Source organism: Mercenaria mercenaria, chromosome 4 (genome assembly GCF_021730395.1).
Source record: "Mercenaria mercenaria strain notata chromosome 4, MADL_Memer_1, whole genome shotgun sequence".
NCBI lineage: Eukaryota > Metazoa > Mollusca > Bivalvia > Venerida > Veneridae > Mercenaria > Mercenaria mercenaria.
In genome coordinates this window covers 3,162,648-3,185,019 of record NC_069364.1, presented here as the reverse complement: position 1 = coordinate 3,185,019, position 22,372 = coordinate 3,162,648, and the positions used below count along the sequence as shown (strand labels likewise).

Below are 22,372 nucleotides of genomic sequence, written 5' to 3'. Positions count from 1 at the left end.
ACATTCTGACGAATTTTCATGAAGATCTCATGAAATATATGGCCTCTAGAGAGGTCACAAGGTTTTCCTATTTTTAGACCTACTGACCTAGTTTTTGACCGCATGTGACCCAGTTTCGAACTTGACCTAGATATCATCAAGATGAATACTCAGATCATTTTTCATACAGATCCCATGAAAAATATGGCCTTTAGAGAGGTCACAAGGTTTTTCTATTATTTGACCTACTGACCTAGTTTTTGACTGCACGTGACCCAGTTTCAAACTTGACCTAGATATCATCAAGATGAACATTCTGGTCAATTTTCATGAAGATCTTGTGAAATATTTGGCCTCTAGAGAGGTCACAATGTTTTTCTATTTTTAGACCTACTGACCTAGTTTTTGACGGCACGTGTCCCAGTTTCAAAGTTGACCTAGATATCATCAAGTTGAACATTCTGACCAATCTTCATGAAGATCTTATGAAATATATGGCCTCTAGAGAGGTCACAAGGTTTTTCTATTTTTAGACCTACTGACCTAGTTTTTGATGGCATGTAACCCAGTTTCAAACTTGACCTAGATATCATCAAGATGAACATTCTGACCAACTTTCATAAAGATCCCATGAAAAATGTGACCTCTACAGAGGTCACAAGCAAAAGTTTGCGGACGCACGCACGGACGCACGGACGGACGACGGACGACGGACACCGCGCGATCACAAAAGCTCACCTTGTCACTTTGTGACAGATGAGCTAAAAATAAATATTGTAAGTGGACAAAAGAAGGATCTGCCAAATAAATTTGTTGACATAAATGAAATTTCAGATCAGTATCTTCATTAGTTATAGAGATATAACAATTTTAATTTGAAATAAAGGGAGGTAATCTGACATAAAATCAGTCCATAGTTATCTACCCTGATTGTCTCAGTCCAACTAATAACAATAATGAAATTTCAAATAAGTCCTGTAAGTACTTACTGATATAAATCCATTTCGATTACAATCAGGGGAGGTAATCAGATATAAAATAACTCTGGAACATATGATTGGATCTGATTTGTCATGGAATTCAAGATTTATTGTTGTTGAAGATATTTTGGAAGTTTGTATCAAATAAAACCATAAATGAAGTCTCTATATGGCTGCAAAAGCCAAAATATCCAATTTTGAACCTTTAAGGGGCCATAACGCTAGAACCCCAAGATGGAATCTGGCTAGTTGAAGAAAGGAAACAAGATCTTGTGGTGATACAAGTTGTGTGCAAGTTTGGTTAAAATCAAATCATGAATGAAGCTGCTATTGTGCAGACAAGATCAAAATAGCTAATTTTGGCCCTTTCAGGGACCATAACTCTGGAACCAATTAAGTCATCTGACCGGTTCAAGAAAGGAACCGAGATCTTAAGGTGACACAAGTTTTGTGCAAGTTTGATTAAAATCAAATCATAAATGAAGCTGCTATTGTGCAGACAAGGTCAAAATAGCTAATTCTGGCCCTTTCAGGGGCCATCACTCTGGAACCCATAAAGGAAACTCGCCAATTCAATAAAGGAACAGAGATCTTATAGTGATACAAGTTGTGTGCAAGTTTGGTTAAAATCAAATCATAAATGAAGCTGCTATTGTGCAGACAAGGTCAAAATAACTAATTCTGGCCCTTTAAGGGGCCATAACTCTGGAACCCCAAGATGGAATCTGGCTAGTTGAAGAAAGGAACCAAGATCTTATGGTGATACAAGTTGTGTGCCAGTTTGGTAAAATTCATATCATAAATAAAGCTGCTATTGTGCAGACAAGGTCAAAATAGCTGATTTTGGCCCTTTCAGGGGCCATAACTCTGGAACCCATGATGGGATCTGGCAAGTTCAAGAAAGGAACCGTGATCTTATGGTGATACAAGTTGTGTGCAAGTTTGGTTAAAATAAAATCATAAATGAAACCACTATCGTGCAGACAAGAAATTGTTGACGGACGGACGGACGGACTTACGACGGACGACGGACGAAGGGTGATCACAAAAGCTCACCTTGTCACTATGTGACAGGTGAGCTAACAAAATTGTTCTGAAGTAGCTGAATTTTATATGAAACAAAGAACAATTTCTTTTATTGGTATATAGCCTTACTGTGGCAATTCCACGCAGCGATTACGTTTGTTTGTTTGTTTTCGGTTTAACGCCGTTTTTCAACAGTATTTCAGTCATGTAACGGCGGGCAGTTAACCTAACCAGTGTTCCTGGATTTTGTACCAGTACAAACCTGTTCTCCGCAAGTAACTGCTAACTTCCCCACATGAATCAGAAGTGGAGGACTAATGATTTCAGACACAATGTCGTTTATCAAATAGTCACGGAGAACATACGCCCCGCCCGAGGATCGAACCACCTTAGTACCTATAGCAAATGATTTGAAAGAATAGAGTCTTACAACTTTAGCCTTAAATATAAGACCTGACATAACTCGTATCACTATAAGTTCTTTTTAATTGATATTTCATATTTCTCATTTTCCATGGTATGTCAGGTCGTCAAATAATGCGCAGTGTAACTCAAATCGGTAATTGTTTCTCGGAACCAGCGTTTGTTTAATTAGCTATTTACAGGCCGGGGTCATAATCTATAACGAAATGGTCAACAGTGTTGGGTTACGAAAAAGTTCCATTCATACAGACATTTCATTCATAGGGGTGAATTAATTTACCATCATTATGTAATATTTTCTAATATTATCTTTCAAGTATTTACCGTTAGAAAAATAAAACATTAATATAACACGTTAAAGCAAACAGATTTACTGAAACAGGTAAGTTTAACAACCTTTATACAACTATGTGGCAAAACTGATAAATGTGGCGAACTATCTGAATTGCGCATGAAACGGTTTTGTGTTGTCAGTCTCAACACATTTGAACTTTTGTTGAACTTTGCGGAATTTCGATTTATGGTTATAATAGTCTGGCGAATAAATTCGCCAGCCTAAAACCAAATGGATTCTCTCGCAGTATATGTTAACAGGTTGCCATACACAGAACAGAATCAACTTGTATGTTAATCGTCTTCTAAAACCTTTTTGCACATTGAAATTTTTATTATTATTATTACAACCAGTTCTTGTGATCAAATTAGGAAATACATACGCTTAACAACACATGATTCGTTATATGCATTTTATGTATAAATAAAAGTGCTGTATAATTATGTAATAGTCTAATCCGATTTTGCAGATATAAGCTTATTTAAGAAGTTACAAGCATTTTGTTAGTATTTAGTCCAAAATGACAGTAAAGTTGGTAGGCAGTTGGTAGTTGAACATTCGAATAACCAACTACTTACTAGTTGCCAGTTGGTTTTTCAAAATGTATTAGCAAGTTCGATTACCTTTTTAAACTCAGAATAAAACATAATACAGCATATGTTATCCATTGGTTTATCACTTATTATTTCGCATGAATACTGCATACTGGAAAGAAAATATTTACTCAAATTTTGAAAAATAATCAAAACCTCCTTTAAAAGGATCAAATCATACAATAAGACTTAATTTGCTTTTAGATTTCAATACAAATCACTTCCAATATATAGATCCGTCTTTGAAACATTCAGGTGAGCCAGTTGCCAATTCACACGCGAATAACCAACTGCCTACTGGTAGGCAGTTGGTAATTCGATATTTTCCAGAAAGTCAATATGATAAAAACATTCATTTTAACGCTTGTTTTGTTCTTATTTTTTAAAGATATTTATTCCTTTAAGTGCATTCAGTAGTCTTCGCAAGTACCAAGGGAACCAGTTATCGTTTGCGAAATGTTCCAAAAATCTTTTTAGCCATTAATCAACAGAAGCATTTAATTCACTTTTTGACTTGTTTTTATATATCAATATTCGACCCTTTCAATATATAAATCAGTCTTGGGGACACTCAGGTAAGCAAGTTGCTAATTTGTATGCAAATAACCAACTGGTAGACAGTTGATTATTGGAGATCTTCTAGAAAGTCATTTTTTTGGTCAAAAGACAAAAGCATTCATTTAAACTCTCGTTTTGTTCTTAAATATTAACAGATATATCTTTAAATGCATTTAGTAGTCTCCGCAAGTAGCAAGGGAGACAGTTGCTAATTCGTGACATTTTCAGACATAAAACAACAGAAGCATTTAATTCATGTTTTGATTTGTTTTTATGAATCAACATCCAACACTTTCAATATACAGATCAGTCTTAAGAACACTCAGGAGAACCAGCTGCCAATTCGCGTGCGAATAACCAGCTGCCTTCTCGCTGCCTTAAAAAGTACTAAGGCAGCCAGTTGCCAATTCGCGGAATATGTTTCAGGAAATCTTTATTTTCACACATAAAATAACAGGAGCATTCAATTTATGATTTAATTTGTTTTTATAAATCAACATCCAACACTTTCAATATATAGATCAATCTTTGGATACTTATATCAATATCCGACACTTTCAACGTATAGGTCAGCCTTGGAAACACTCAGGAGAGCCAGTTGCCAATTCGCAAGCGAATAACCAACTGCCTACTGGTAGGCAGTTGGTTATTCGACATTTTCCAGAAAGTTAATCCTTTAAATGATTGGGTAGTCTTCGCAAGTACCAAGGTACCGGTAGCCAGTTGCCAATTTGCAAGATGTTTCAGAAAATCTTTTCTCAGACATAAAACAACAGAAGCATTCAATTTTTTTTTCAATTTGTTTTTATATATCAATATCCAACACTTTCAATATATAGATCAGTTTTTGGAACACAATGGAGAGCCAGGAGAGCCAGTTGGTTACTAGTATTCGACATTTTCCAGGAATTCAATTTGCCTACCAGGAAATATATCAGTATGGCAGTAAATCACCATTGAAAATATATTGAAAAACAAACCTGCAGGTAAAATTCAATAACACAGTACATTAGGTAAAGGTAAAATAGCCTCAGGTGGCAGTTTGCGGTCATGACTGTTTGTTTAAATAAAGTTATGTTATCATCATTACTGTAATTATCATTACTATTATTATTATTATTATTATTATTATTATTATTATGTACAACACCACTGAATATGCCATTATATAGAAACAGGCGCTTAATCAAATTATCAGTTTCAGTTTCAGAGTCATAAATTAACAAGGAATCTGAGGTCGTAAATCGATGGCGTTAATGGCGGTATTACGCATTTGGAATGTTAAACAATGTTCACATTTCACCAGCGCCAAACATCTGTGATTAAACTACCTAAGTTCGTTTCAGGACAGGTTCAGGGGCATAGGAAAATTAAAAAAGTTTCAGTTAGAAGTACTTCTACGGTTCCAATAAATGTAATGAAAATTTTATGGACTGTTTTCTTTTATCATAAGTAAACCAAAATAAGCAATTATTTGGAAAAAATATTGATCATTTATTGTCCGCTTGTAAACAACAAATTTCATATAATATTCAATCTATATTCAATAAATTGAAAATTTACATATGTTTGAGAATCCCCTTTTTGTATGTTAAAATATGTTTAATATGCATCGTATCTAAATTAATTTCTACATTTTTTTCTATTTCTTTTTATTTTCAGTTACATTTTTTATATTGAGTTATTTCCATTTCATAATTTTCCTCAAGATTATTTTTTATTTCCTAGCACATTAGTGTTAAGGAAATCGGTGTAGGTTCATTCTCTGACCTGGGTTAGAAGTCAGCTGCTGAATTCGTCATTTTTCTTCCTGTGAAATAAATCTTCATATTTCTCCATTATACCGAATTGTTTTTTATGTTGATTTTCAAATATATATTTTTTACTGTTTAAGTCTACTATTAATTCATAAAAGTATCACTTATAATTACATATTCAAAAATGATTTTCTACGTGTTTGTATTTTCTATAATCATTACTTTAAATTTATTACTATTTTGATAAGAGTACAACTGACTTGAACAAGTAAATTAACCATACTAATGATAACAACGATAAAAAAACATAATTTTCATTGTAAGTACTGTTATCTGCCTCTTGGAGAAGACATTAACCCCTTCTGTTACTGTTGACAAGGTCTTATTGGCAGCACCTTCATATGAATTCCCAGGAGTATCATTTGTGATTTTATCACTTAATAAAATATTAGACTAGCTCCTAGACTATGATATATCTTTTTACATTTTTATGATTAAATGTAGTGAACTGAGCCAGTCTATATCCTATGTCCAATATCATAATTTCAACATCAGCCTCTGTGAAAATCTCTAAAATAGACTGGCTTTTGTCTCTATGAAATTGAATTCGTCAAAAAAGGGGAAAAATGTAGAAATATATTTATTATCAGTCTTGTGGCTAGTCTAATAAAATATGGGCAGTCGTTTGGATGCGAATAATTAAAACACTCCTGCTAAGCACTCGTCATTTAATTATAGCATATCGTATCTCCTGCCTATATTTTATTAACTGATAAAATATAGGAACAGATTTATTATTCCTTAAAGAAAAAGCAAATAGTATTAGTTAAACTGAATGATGTTATCATTTTTGACGAAAAACAGTTTTCCTGAAACCAGGCACTTTGTTACGTCTTAAACAAAAGATTTTCTTTAACATATTGTGAATTGGTACTGGCTCTGTTGAATGCATTTCGATAGTTAAATATAATTTTGAAGACAAACTAGCGACTGAATTGAAAGAATAAATCATTTTCAACTGAAAGACAGAATTTCAAAAAAAAAAGGTTTAATAACCAACTACCTTCCAGAAGGCAGTTGGTTATTCGCTTACGAATTGGCAAGTGGCTCGCGAATTGGCAACTGGTTCTATTGATGTTCACGGAGACTGCTGAATACATTGAAAGTGTTGAATATTAAATTTTTTGAGCAAATAAAATGTTAGGTTGAATGATTTTATCATTTTTGACAAAAATGATTTCCTGAAACATGTGGAATAACCAACTGCAAATCAGTATGCAGTTGGTTTTTCACATGCGAATTGGCAAATGGCTCTCTTGAATGTTTTGTTTTCAAGACTCATCTAAACATTGTGTTTGATACTGAATTCTTGCAGAAAATTAAGTTTTAAATTGTATAATTTTGTCTAATCATAATAGGTCTGGATCTTTTCAAAATTTGAATAACTAGCTACATTCCAGTAAGAAGTTGCATATTCATGCGAAATTGAAAACCATACACCTCCAAACTGATAAGTTTTGCTAGACTGTGTTTTATTTTGAGTTAAAAATGTAGTAGAAGTTTACACTAAATTTTGAATAACCAACTGGCAACTAGTATGTAGTTGGTTATACGAATGTTCAATTACCAACTACCAACTGCCTACCAACTTTACTGTCATTAGTCCAACATACATTTTTAACATATTTTGGGTATGCTGAATCCAAATATATATGTTGGTCATCTGGAAAATGCCTCTGAAAGGGTAAAAATGGGGGCAAAGGTTACCACTGTCTTTAACAAAAAAAATCGATATTACTTAATAAAACAAATTTTTATCTTTAGATATGTTTTAAGAAATTATTTCATGTTATTAGCATAATTGAGTAAAAATTTATCAATGAAATATATCACAAGTCAAAAAGGGGAATTTGAAGACATTATTTTTTAATTTTAAAAAAAAAAATATCCAACATCATTTATAGAATAAAAATGTAAAAATCAGAATAAGTATTAAATTGAAAACTTCCGCTGGAATTTTCATTTCAAAAAGAAAATGATATTTTTGATGAAATGGTTTTGCCGTTTTAAAATAGACATTTAAGAAAAAATAAACAATGGGGTAGTTAAAACTTAATTAACATGACATTGTCTGTAATGAACAGAATACCATGTAGAATGTATTTTATCCTGGTAAGATCATTTTATTTAATAATCAACTTTTTAATACCTTAGCATCATAATAATTGATGAAAATTAAGTGTGACAGGGATATGTTTTTGTTAAAGTCTTTATCTTAACTCTATGGAGTGTTTTACCTGTTAGTTAATGCAAATTAACTCTGACAAGAACACACTCTTTCATGACCATTAAGGTTTTAAAGGTGTCAAGAATACTTTATGGGATCAGGACTTTTCGAAGGATTTTTATGGGTAGGCCAAATTTACATGTATATTTTATTTCTAAAATTTTTAGAGATGCTTTGCTTTATATACTTCGCTATATTTTAAGATTTGGTGAAATTGTATTTATTTTAACTTTCAGTATCTGTGATAAGTTCATTTACAAGAATCTGTTAAAGCTAGCTTATTATATACTATAATTGCTTGTGAATGATATGTAAAAAATATTAATTTGTTTTATAGGTGTTAAAATATTCCACTGAACGAATGGACAAGACTTTGAATCTCAAGAGACCAGTTCAAGATAGCACAGAATAGTGCATCATTTGTCAGAAGGCAAAATCTAACAAAACTTGAAACTAAACAGCCTCAAGGCATAACATCTCTAAAAGAGAGTGCTGAACCAAAACATTTTTAGATATTTTTTTCTAAATATGAAGCCATTAGTAGAATTGAAAAAATAGATGAAAATGACAAAATACGTTGCCATAGAAAGTGTTATTCTAATTTTGTCCCCAAAGAACTAATACATACTATTCAGTCAAAGCTAAGCTTAATATAGAACAAACATCAGATAAAGCTGCATCCTCATCAAACTTATCATATACTCCTACTAAATTGGGAAATGTGTATGTGCTGTCAGGACAGAAAAAAAACATGAAAAGCTCTTTAACATAAGTAGTCAGTGATAGTATTTTAAAGGATGCTAAAAATGACAACACAATGCGATTATGACTCTCTGATGTCAACGGAGGGCAAATATCATTAATAATGTTTGAATTCTTTTAGAAACGGAGCAAAACCAGGTCGGACAACTCAAATACAGATCTTGCAATGATCTTTCTTACACATGAACGTGGATATGCTGCAATGAAATCGCAAATACTGCAGCTTTCAGACAGTTGGAACAGATACCGCATACATACTGAACAGACTTCTTCAACAATTCTGTGTCATTTAATTCTGGAATATCATCTTTCAAAGAAGCCCTACAACGTAAACTGAGAAACCAGTTTTAGTTTGTAACTCTACTACATATATCTTCTGATGAAAGGAATACACTTCTTGTTCTATATGAATGTGCTAAGTCAATGCTTAGAGATGCCCATTATAATATTACTAGTAATAGTGATGAACGGCTGACAATAAAGAAATATAATTCCAGTGTCGACTTCTTGTCATTAGTACACATAGCGCTTAAATTAAGGGCTAATTTGTTCACTCTGGAAGGACATTCTTGACTTAAGTGTGACTGAAAATGATTCAGTAAACTGTGTTCCGAAGTGTCTGTTCATGTTTCTGTATTTAAGGTATGGTGGCCAAGAGCTTCTAGATGAAGAATTGACCATAAAGATCCTGAATCTGATAGGCAAACAAAAATATTAAGTGTAGCACAAGATACTGTTTATGGAGTGAGTGATGGTAAAAATTGACCCCTAAACACTTAGATCTTGCAAGTACGTTGCACTAGATGACTAATTTAAAACATTCAGTTAACCTATTTCATAGTGCAGGACACACACTGAGCTACAGAGAAATACTAAGGGTAGACACATCTTTAGCTACAAAAAACAAAACCAAAAAAACCTGGTATCAATGGATCTTGAAACTGATCATGTTATTCCGCTGAATCTTACTGCCCAAACCAAAATGGCGAGCTTAATTAAGCTTGCATTAAGGTCGCAGCAAGATTGCAGTTGCCATCTTATCAAGCATGCAGCAAGATTGCGACTGGAACCATCGCAACCATAATTTAAGCTTGCGCAAACTAATTTGCGCGCTTCCTGTAACCTATTTAAAATCTTGCAAGCTTGTAAGGTCGCACATGCTTGCGATTGGAACCCTAGCGATCTTAACTGCGACCTTGCAAGTTTATACAATAGTAATAAGATTGCAAGCTTGCGCAATCTTGTAAACTTAAACAATCATAACAAGATTGCAAGCTTGCACAATCTTGCCAACTTACACACATTTATATGGGTGTAGACAAAATCATTTGCGAGTCTCGCGCAACCTTGTTATCATAACAAGGTTGCGCAAGCTTGCAAACTACACTATCTTCCTATAGTGAAACAGTTTTAATAATGTTAGAGAATAAAAAATTGATTATATACTTCCTTTAATTTGACAAATTGCACAGTTTGTAAAACTTTCGCACTTTCATAAAACAATATCTTTAGTGATCAGTAGATAAAGATTTAACAATCAGGGACACTATTTTTCAAAACAACATATTCTGACATAAAAAGTTTAATATCAATCGTTTAACATATTACCTCCCTTTTATATGTATCAGTAAACTAAAAGACTTTTAAAAAGGTTACAGGATCGCAAGCTTGTCGCAATCTTAAATAATATTAAGATCGCAGGATGCCCGTTGCAAGCTTGCAGAGCAAGACTTATCCGCAAACTTAATTTCTATGCGAGCATCTGCAAGCATTAAATTACATGGCTGCAATCTTTTTAAGATTGCAGTAAGCTTGCGCAAGCTTATGGCAAACTTCTCACAAGCTTGCCGCATGCTTGTATTTTGGTTTGGGTGAGAATGCGATATCGATACATTAAACACTGTTGTTCAGAAGTGTACGCATATAATTTATCAGAAAGACTGGGACAGTCACATTCAGTTATAACTGTTGATCAGGCTCTTTACTTTAAGCTTGTGGATTTGAAATGGACAGTGCCCTATAATGGGTGGTTTGCAAATTTCAATGAATTATTTGAAATCTGGTGTAACTTTTTTCGCACTTCATGCAAATAGAATTGACGTAGTAGATTTTTATCAGAAGCTGATCATGCAATCGCCTACAGAAAGGACGTTGGCTGTTGGCGTCGGCTTTTAGGAAGAAGAAACTGTTGAAACATTGTCACTGAACTTAATTTGGATGAATTAAAGGCTAAATGCGAGGAAGCTGACAGAAGAATCATTCTCCATGCTGTTCACTGTAGTAAACGATCAAATTGTAACACTGTTGTTGTTTCTGCCAGAGATACTGATGAATTTGCTCTTACTATGCCACTTGCAGGAAATAAATGCACCAGTATGGATGATGACTGGAACAGTGAAAAAAAGGAAAACACATTCAAGCGAACACAGTGTTAAATAAATCGTCAATAACTGAAGAGCTGCGTAGAAATTTACTTGCCTTTCATGCACACTGGCTGAGACACAAAATCACATTTCTGTGGAATCTCCAAAGATCTGTATTTAAAGTGTTTACAGCCAGTGCAAAACTGATAGGTCTTAGATATGGACAACTGTCTGATGAAGTAATGAACAACTGTGAATATCTGATTTGCAAAATGTATGGCCAAGATGATGTAAGTACTGACAGTGCTCAAAATGTTATGTTTGGCAGGTCTACAAGTCCTGAACATATATCCCCAACAAGTGATGCTTGCTCATTTTACATTAGAAGAGCTCATTATCAAGCCCTGGTAAGGAACCAATCAACTGTTCTCAATGCAGACCTGCCTGCTCCTGACATGGGATGGAAGGTGGCAGATGACACACTTAAGCCAGTTCTTATTACCCGTGATCCAATTCCTAAAGCTTGTATTGAGTTCATTGCTTGTAAATGTACATCTGGATGTAGGACCCTCAGTTGTAAATGTAAAATAACTGGGCTCTTATGCGCAGATATAAGTTATAAATTATGTATATGCGATAAAAGCATTACCAGCTGCTGTATGAACTCGAGGCATGAAATGAGCATAAAATTAACATCAAATGGGACTATGAAAGCAAATATTTCTATCTATATTATTTTGAAATAATTACATATATGATAAACAGTTTATGGATTTAGCTTCTGTCCTGTAAATTTATTCCAAATATAAAATTAGTGTACTGTATTCAGCAATTTCTTTGCAATTACAACAAACGTGAATTATTTTTGGCGAAATAGTCAAGCTAGAGTGGCCGGCCGGGTTTTTAAATGCTTATTTTCTCCTAACGGAGTAAACATTTGGATTAAAAGTTATTTATCTTTGAAAAAAGTGTTGTTAATTTAATCTGTTACTATGTTACACGTAACTTTGATAAAGAACCCCACATGTTTTTGAATAATGTAGAACTATTACATATTTATATTAGAAATATCTTAATTTGGCGGCCATTTTGTTTTCCACCATTTTGACCTACAAAAAATTATTTGTCAGATGGTTTACAAATATTTTTGAATTCAGCATACCCAAATTATACTAAAAAAGTATATGGGACCAAATACTAACAAAATGCCTGTACCTCTCACATTTATTGAAATCTGGACTAGACTATAAGGGGTTTCTGTGGCCGAGTGGTTCAGGTTGCTGACATCAAATCACTTGCCCGTCCCCTCGCAGATGTTTGTTTGAGCCTCACATGGGGTCATTGAATTATTCATGTGAGGATGCCATCCGGTTGGCTTACGGAAGTTTGGTGGTTCTAGGGTCTTACTTTATCATCAAAGCTGGAAAGTCGCCATATAACCTGTAATTGTGTTGGTGCGATGTTAAACCTAACAAAAACAAAAACAAATATCTTTTGAAATCTTACATAGAATGAGTGTGAGGTATATATATGCAAGCATCAAAGACTAAAAACAAAGCCGTTGATATTCATACCTGCGATTCTAGCCCCCGGTGTTTTTCCACCACAATTCTGACAGAATCTGGATCCAGACTCAAGCACACACTGACAGAAATTACAAATACCCGATTTAAATCTTTGTCTGTCAACCTTCGCACCACATGTTTTGCAAAACACTTGTGTTTCTTTCACCTCTTCACAGCAGGTGGATCGGTCATCTTTGATGGCGCCACAAAGAAAGACTTCTGTAATACATTTGTCAGAAAAGTTTATATTAAATAGGTAAGTGTCATTGACACACAGATGCCCAAACTTCCTCTCACTGTACATGGTTTCTTGGCTGTAGGTGAAATATCTTAAGATATATGCAGAAAAAAAACAACAACAATATTTTAGATACAATTATGTGCCCACAACTCTGATCTAGCTGAGTGAAATCGAGAAGAACAACAGGTGCATAACTCTTCATGCTATATAAAAATAGTCTAATATTTTATGACTCTAGGTCAAGTAAATTTGCAGAGACATAGGACACAAACATGTATCCCCTTAATGCATATTTTTAATAAGACAAGAGCCATAACTCTGATTTTGCAAAGTGAAATAAAATCAGATGACATGATTCTCGGTGAAATAGCTATTAAGGTATACACACACACACTTTGAAGCACTTTATGTACATTTTTGACTAAGACAAGGACCAGAACTCTGGTCTTGCTGGATAAAATCCCGAACAGAAAACCAAGTGTACATACGCTTTATAGCGATTTCGTAATATTTTATCACTCTAAGTCAAATAGCGGGTGAGATACATGCAACACAAACTTGTGTGTCATTTGCATATTTTTGACTAAATCAAGGGAAATAACTCTGGTCTGATAGAAAAAAAGTCCCATACAAAACCTCAGGTGCACAAACTTATATGCTGTATAATATTCCTAATATATTCATGACCCTAAGTCAAAAATGTGTTTTTTTAAAGGTATATGCGACAAAAGCTTTAAGGATGTAGGAGCGAATTTTTTCTAACGTTAAGAATTTTTTCATACTCTGTGAGCTTGAAGAACGTTAGTTTCTAAGACAAACAAGAGTAGAAAAACCACAGGTCACCGAACTCGTTTTATTTTTATAGGGCATTTTCTTCACCCACTGTTTAAGCATTTCTGAATTTTTGTAAAATTGAAAAAATGATGGTACTTTATAAAACATATAATATCCCATTTAATGTTATAGGGATTTCATGTCTTACAGGTTAATATGAATACAAGGTGATATCAGTATTACATAAGCATAAATGTCACTAACAAATCTCTATTATTTTACATGTTGACATAATTACCCCACCCACTTACTTTTCAATGGAAAATATGTATCTAGATCTACAAAAAAAATAAAAAAACTTCTGACGGTAAGATTTTCAAAATATTTTGCAACTTTAATGACAAACAAAAATGCTTCAAAACAGAAAGAAAAAAGGTTGGGGTCACCGTGCATCTAAGAAATTTATTAAGAAAAAACTGTTTAAAACTGGTAAATTTTGATATTGTTGTACTTTTTGTTTTTATCTATATTTTCTAGATAAAATAAAGCGCTATCTTGAAAACTTTTATTTCAGTTATAGTTTATCGTTATTTTATGTATCAGTCAAGAAAATATCAAAAACAAACCTGATCTACATGTACTTTCATAGATATTTTATTCATAATTTTATTCATAATTTATTTTAGGTCAATTGTGAAGGAAGTTCTACAACTTATATTAATCACTCTCGACACCTCATTCCTGATGGAATCCATCGCCACGAGGGTATGAGAGAAGAGGCCAGTTTCCCTTTTAATGCTGAGCGCCAAGCAAGGGAGCTACTGGTACCATTTTTCACGTCTTTGGTATGACGCGGCCGGGAATCGAACCCACAACCTCCCGCACTCGAAGCGGACACTCTACCACTAGGCTATCGAGGCGGTAAAAGATAGAATAGATAGATATTTGAAATTACCTACACCATTGTAAATCTTATCGTCAATTTTAGGCAAATGCCAGCCGAAATTAAGGGTGAATTTTTTTTTTCGCAAAAAGTAAAATCTATTTGGTTAAATAGTACATTATTAGTCATATTTTTATTATTTAGCGTTAATTTTTGTAAAAACTTTTGTTAGAAAGCAATATTCGAAGAAACATTTTTCAAATGGCGGATATCCTAGAAAAAACGCTCGTACATCCTTAATGTTCTTTTATGTATATTTTTGATAAAGTAAAGGGACATAACTCTTGTCTTGATGAATGAGTGAGGTATATATATGCAAGCATCAAGGACTGAAATAAAAACCTTTGATACACGTACCTGCGATTCTAGCCACCGGTGTTTTTCCACCACAATTCTGACAGAATCTGGATCCATACTCAAGCACACACTGACAGAAATTACAAATATCCGGTTTAAATCTTTGCCTGTCGACCTTCGCACCACAAGTTTTACAAAACATTTGTGTCTCATTAACCTCTTCATAGCAGGTGGATTGGTCCTCCTTAATGGCGCCACAAAGAAAGACTTCTGTAATATATTTGATATATTTGTTAGAAAGTTTATATTAATTATGTAAGTGTCATTGATACACAGCTGCCCAAACTTCTCTCACTGTACATGGTTTCTTGACTGTAGGTGAAATATCTTGAAATATATGAAAAAAGAAAACGACAACATTTAAAGCACATTTATATGCTCATACCCCGGGTCTAGCTGAGTAGAATCCAGGAGAACACCAGGTGCACAACTCCTTGTGCTATATAGCAAAAGTCTAATGTTTTATGACTCTAGGTCAAGTATATGTTCCGATACATGGGACACAAACATGTATCCCCTTAATGCATATTTTAACTAAGTCAAAGGCCATAAATTTGCAAAGTCTTGCAAAGTTGAATAATAATCTCAGGTGCACAAATTCACATACTGAATAATATTCCTACGTGGTGTCATGACTCTAGATGAAACATCTTTTAAAATATACATGACTCTAGGTGAAATAGCTATTAAGATATACATACACATTTTTGGGCACTTCATGTACATTTTTTACTAAGACTAGGACCATAACTCTGGTCTGGCTGGATAAAATCCCAAAACAGAGCACCATGTGTACACATGCTTTATAGCGATTCCGTAATATTTTATCACTCTAAGTCAAATAGCGGGTGAGATACATCCAACACAAACTTGTGTGTCATTTTTGCATATTTTTACTAATCTAATGGCCATATATAACTCTGGTCTGAAAGAAGGATATCCCATACAAAACCTCAGGTGCACGAATTACATGCTGAATAATATTCTTACTATGTTTCATGACCTTAAGTCAAATACATTATAAGCTATGTGCGACAAAAACTTTAATTAAGAAATAATAAATCTGTTCCTATATTTTATCAGTTAATAAAATATGGGCAGGAGTTTGGATGCGTAATAATTGAATCACGAGTGCTACGCACTCGTGATTTAATTATTCGCATCCAAACGACTGCCCATGTTTTATTAATTGATAAAATTATTGGAACATATTTATTATTTCGATTCTAACAACGCAAATAATTCGCATTTTACAGTACTACATTTTCAGCGTAATACGTCATTCGGGTCATATGCTGTTACAATTTACCCCCTACGATTAGAAAAAGTTGCATAGCCAATGGAACGTATAGATATTTATTTCTTTTTATCAGAATTTTGAGAAGTATTTATAATTTAGTAATCTAACAGCTCGCAAACTAATTATGAAGAGAATCATCAAATTAGGCGAGTTGATCCTGTGTTACAAGTTACGAGCTTAACTTTATATGACGTCACATCATTACGACGTCATACTTTATGCATACATTTAAGACGTCACCGCTGAATCTTAATTAAGCTAATTGAATTCGCTCGTAGAGATCGAAAAGTGTTTTACGGTCCTACACATAAGTCAGTATGACTTTTTATCATATTTATGTTTCTGGAATGCTGTTTTCAACCGTTTGGCCCTGAAATAATTTGTATGTAATGGAACTGAAGTAGAATCTCTTATGCCACAATCATAGGGGGTGAAATGTAACAGCCAACCATATTTTATCATAGATTCATGTGTAGGTGATTTCGCTATATGCTTATATAGCAATTGCTGCATAGAATGTTTTTTTATGCATATTTTAATAATGTAAAGGGCCATAACTCTTGTCTTGACGAATCAGTGAGGTATATATGTCAAAGACTGAAAAAAAGACCTTTGAAACACGTACCTGCGATTCTAGCCCCCGGAGTTTTTTCACCACATTTCTGACAGAATCTGGATCCAGACTCAACCATACACTGACAGAAATTACAAATACCCGGTTTAAATCTTTTCCTGTCGACTTTCGCACCACATGTTTTGCAAAATGCTTGTGTTTCATTTACCTCTTCATAGCAGGTGGATCCGTTATCCTTGATGGCGCCACAAAGAAATACTTCTGTAATATATTTGTTAGCAAAGTTTATATTAGATAGGTAAGTGTCAATGACACATAGCTGCCCAAACTTCTCTCACTGTACATGGTTTCTTGATTGCAGGTCAAATATCTTAAGATATATGAAAAAACAACACAATCTGAAGCACATTTATTTGCCCATAACACTGGTCTAGCTGAGTGAAATCCAGAAGAACATTAGGTGCACAACTCCTCATGCTATAAAACAAGAGTCTAATTTTTATGACTCTCGGTAAAGTACATTTTCAGGGACATGGGACACAATCTTGTATTCCCTTAATGCATATTTTTACTAAGTCCAGGACCATAACTCAGGTCTTACAAAATGAAATAAAAATTTCAGGTGCACAAATTCACAAGCTGAATAATATTCTTACACTGTTTCATGACTCTAAGTGAAAAATCTTTTAAGATATACATGACTCTTGGTGAAATACCTTTTAAGATGTACACTTTTAAACATTTCATGTACATTTTTGACTACGACAAGAACCATAACTCTGGTCTGGCTGGATAAGATCCCAAACAGAACACCAGGTGCATACATGCTATATAGCGATTCCGTATTATCTTATGACTCTAAGTCAAACAGCGTGCGGGATACATGCAACACAAAGTTGTGTATCTTTTTTGCATATTTCTGACTAAATCAAGGGACAAAACTCTGGTCTGATAGAAAGAAATCCCAAACAAAACCTCAGGTGCACAAATTCACATGCTGTATACTATTCTTACTATGTTTCATGACCCTAAGTCAAATACGTTTTTTTAGATATGTGCGACAAAACATTTTAATGTCCTTTTATGCATATATTTTGATAAAGTAAAGGGCCATAACTCTTGTCTTGATGAATGAGTGAGGTATATATGTGCAAGCATCAAAGACTGGAAAAAACCATTGATACACATACCTGCGATTCTAGCCCCCGGTGTTTTTTCACCACATTTCTGACAGAATCTGTATCCAGACTCAACCATACACTGACAGAAATTACAAACATCCGGTTTAAATCTTTTTCTGTCGACTTTCGCACCACATGTTTTGCAAAATGCTTGTGTTTCATTTACCTCTTCATAGCAGGTGGATCCGTTATCCTTGATGGCGCCACAAAGAAATACTTCTGTAATATATTTGGTAGCAAAGTTTATATTAGATAGGTAAGTGTCAATGACACATAGCTGCCCAAACTTCTCCCACTGTACATGGTTTCTTGACTCTAGGTGAAATATCTTAAGATATATGCAAACAAACAACACAATTTCAAGCACATTTATTTGCCCATAACACTGGTCTAGCTGAGTGAAATCCAGAAGAACATTAGGTGCACAACTCCTCATGCTATAAAACATTAGTCTAATGTTTTATGACTCTCGGTAAGTACATTTTCAGGGACATGGGACACAATCTTGTATTCCCTTAATGCATATTTTTACTAAGTCTAGGGCCAGAACTCAGGTCTTACAAATTAAATAAAATCTCAAGTGCACAAATTCACAAGCTGAATAATATTCTTACACTGTTTCATGACTCTAAGTGAAAAAATTTTTTAAGATATACATGACTCTTGGTGACCTTTTTAAACACTTCATGTACATTTTTGACTACGACAAGAACCATAACTCTGGTCTGGCTGGATAAGATCCCAAACTGAACACCAGGTGCATACATGCTATATAGCTATTCCGTATTATTTTATGACTCTAAGTCAAATAGCGTGTGAGATACATACAGCATGTGTTTTATTTTTGCATATTTTTTTACTTAATCAAGAGACAAAACTCTAGTCTGATAGAAAGGAATCCCAAAGAAAGCCTCAGGTGCACAAATTCACATGTTGTATAATATTCCTGCTATGTTTCATGACCCTAAGTCAAATACGTTTTAAGATATGTGCGACAAAAAGCTTTAATGTCCTTTTATGCATATATCTTAATAAAGTAAAGGGCCATAACTCTTGTCTTGATGAATGAGTGAGGTATATATGTGCAAGCATCAAGGACTGAAAAATAAACCTTTGGTACACGTACCTGCGATTCTAGCCCCCGGAGTTTTTTCACCACATTTCTGACAGAATCTGGATCCGGACTCAACCATACACTGACAGAAATTACAAATACCCGGTTTAAATCTTTTCCTGTCGACTTTCGCACCACATGTTTTGCAAAATGCTTGTGTTTCATTTACCTCTTCATAGCAGGTGGATCCGTTTTCCTTGGTGGCGCCACAAAGAAATACTTCTGTAATATATTTGTTAGCAAAGTTTATATTAGATATGTAAGTGTCAATGACACATAGCTGCCCAAACTTCTCCCACTGTACATGGTTTCTTGACTGTAGGTGAAATATCTTAAGATATATGCAAACAAACAACACAATTTGAAGCCGTTTATTTGCCCATAACTCTGGTCTAGCTGAGTGAAATCCAGAAGAACATTAGGTGCACATCTCCTCATGCTATAAAACATGATTCTCGGTAAAGTACATTTTCAGGGACAAGGGACACAATCTTGTATTCCCTTAATGCATATTTTTACTAAGTCCAGGACCATAACGCAGGTCTTACAAAGTTAAATAAAAATCTCAGGTGCACAAATTCACAAGCTGAATGATATTCTTACACTGTTTCATGACTCTAAGTAGAAAATCTTTTAAGATATACATGACTCTCGGTGGAATACCTTTTAAGATATACACTTTTAAACACTTCATGTATATTTTTGACTACGACAAGAACCATAACTCTGGTCTGGCTGGATAAGATCCTAAACAGAACACCAGGTGCATACATGCTATATAGCGATTCCGTATTATTTTATGACTCTAAGTCAAATAGCGTGTGAAATACATGCAACACAAAGTTGTGTACCTTTTTTGCATATTTCTGACTAAATCAAGGGACAAACCTCTGGTATGATAGAAAGGAATTCCATACAAAACCTCAGGTGCACAAATTCACATGCTGTATAATATTCCTACTATGTTTCATGACCCTAAGTCAAATACGTTTTAAGATAAGTGCGTCAAAAAACTTTAATGTCATTTTATGCATATATTTTAATAAAGTAAAGAGCCATAACTTTTTTCTTGATGAATGAGTGAGGTATATATATATGCAAGCATCAAGGACTGAAAAAAACACCTTTGATACATATACCTGCGATTCTAGCCCCCGGTGTTTTTTCACCACATTTCTGACAGAATTTGGTTCCAGATTCAAGAACACACTGACAGAAATTGCAAATATCCGGTTTAAATCTTTTTCTGTCAACCTTCGCACCACATGTTTTACAAAACAATTGTGTTTCTTTCACCTCTTCATAGCAGGTGGATCCGTTATCCTTGATGGCTCCACAAAGAAAGACGTCTGTAATATATTTGGTAGAAAAGTTTATATAAACTAAGTAAGTGTCAATGACACACAGCTGCTCAAACTTCTCTCACTGTATATGGTTTTTTGTCTCTAGGTGAAATATCTCTCGATATATGCAAAATCCAACACCATTGTTAGCACATTTATTTGCCCATAACTGTGAAACATAAAGTGAAATCCAGAAGAACATTAAGTGCACAACTCCTCCTGCTATATAACAATAGTCTAATGTTTTATTGCTGTAGCTCAAGTACATTTTCAGAGACATGGGACACAATCTTGTATCCCTTTAATGCATATTATTAAGGGCAAAAAACTCTGATCTTGCAAAGTGAAGTAAAAATCTCAGGTTCACAAATTCACATGCTGAATGATATTCCTACATGGTTTCATACTCTAGGTGAAAAATATATTAAGATATACATGACTCTAGGTGGAATATATTCGTGTACATGTTTAACTAAAACAAGAACCATAATTTTGGTCTGGCTGAATAAGATCCCAAACAAAACACCAGGTGTATACATGCTATATAGCGATTCCGTATTATTTTATGGCTGAGTGAGGTATATATATGCAAGCATCAAGGACTGAAAACAAAACTTTGATACATGTACCTGCGATTCCAGCCCCTGGAGTTTTTTCACCACAATTCCGACAGAATTTGGATCCAGACTCAAGCACACACTGACAGAAATTACAAATACCCGGTTTAAATCCTTTCCTGTCGACCTTTGCACCACAAGTTTTGCAAAACAATTGTGTTTCTTTCACCTCTTCATAGCAGGTGGATCCGTCATCCTTGATGGCGCCACAAAGAAAGACTTCTGTAATGTATTTGTTAGAAAAGTTTTCATGAACTAGGTAAGTGTCAGTGATACACAGCTGCACAAACTTCTCTCACTGTACACGGTTTCTTTACTCTAGGTAAAATATGTTAAGATATATGCAAATAAACATTTAGTGCCCATAAATCTAGTCTAGCTGAGTGAAATCCAGAAGAACACCAGGTGCAAAACTCCTCATGCTGTATAACAAGAGTCTAATGTTTTATGACTCTAGGTCAAGTGCATTTTAAGAGACATGGGACACAAACTTTCATCCCTTTAATGCATACTTTAATAGATCAAGGGCCATAACTCTGATCTTGCAAAGTGAAATAAAAATCTCAGGTGCACAAAGTCAAATGCTGAATAATATTCTTACACTGTTTCCTGACACTAAGTGAAAAATCTTTTAAGATATACATGACTCTAGGTGAAATATCTTTTTAGATATACACACTTTTAAGCACTTCATGGACATTTTTGACTAAGACAAGAACCATAATTCTGGTCTGGCTGGATAAAATCCCAAATAGAACACCATGTGCATACATGCTATATAGCGATTCCGTAATATTCTATGACTCTTAGTCAAATAGCTTGTGAAATACATGCAACATGTGTGTTATTTTTGCATACTTTTTACTTAATCAAGGGCCATTACTCTGGTCTGATAGAGAGAAATCCCATACAAAACCTCAGGTGCACGCATTCACATGCTGAATCATACTCCTATTATGTTTCATGACCCTAAGTCAAATACGTTTTACCTTTTATGATATGTGCGACAAAAACATGTCCTTTTATGCATATTTCTGATAAAGTAAAGGGCCATAACTCTTGTCTTGGTGAACGAGCGAGGTATTATATACAAGCATCAAGGAGAGAAAAAATGCTTTGATATACGTGCCTGCCATTCTAGCCCCCGGTGTTTTTTAACCACAACTCTGAAAGAATATGGATCCAGACTCAAGGACACAGTGACAGAAATTACAATACCCGATTCAAATCTTTTTCTGTCGAACTTCGAACCACATGTTTTACAAAACACTTGTGTTTTTTTCACCTCTTCATAGAAGTTC

The 22,372-nt window shown here is 34.2% G+C and overlaps 1 protein-coding gene across 1 annotated transcript in view; it reads right to left on the bottom strand.

Annotated features, from left to right (window-relative positions):
* Window positions 1-22,372, bottom strand: part of LOC123553166 (uncharacterized) — a 34,732-nt gene that overhangs the window by 10,024 nt on the left and 2,336 nt on the right. The window contains exons 3-9 of the mRNA XM_045342909.2: window positions 21,084-21,293; window positions 20,251-20,460; window positions 19,124-19,333; window positions 18,007-18,216; window positions 16,868-17,077; window positions 14,943-15,152; window positions 12,637-12,846 (exon numbers count right to left, since the gene is read on the bottom strand). Of these exons, the coding sequence (XP_045198844.2) occupies window positions 12,637-12,846; window positions 14,943-15,152; window positions 16,868-17,077; window positions 18,007-18,216; window positions 19,124-19,333; window positions 20,251-20,460; window positions 21,084-21,293 (1,470 nt within the window). The remainder of the gene's footprint in view (window positions 1-12,636; window positions 12,847-14,942; window positions 15,153-16,867; window positions 17,078-18,006; window positions 18,217-19,123; window positions 19,334-20,250; window positions 20,461-21,083; window positions 21,294-22,372) is intronic.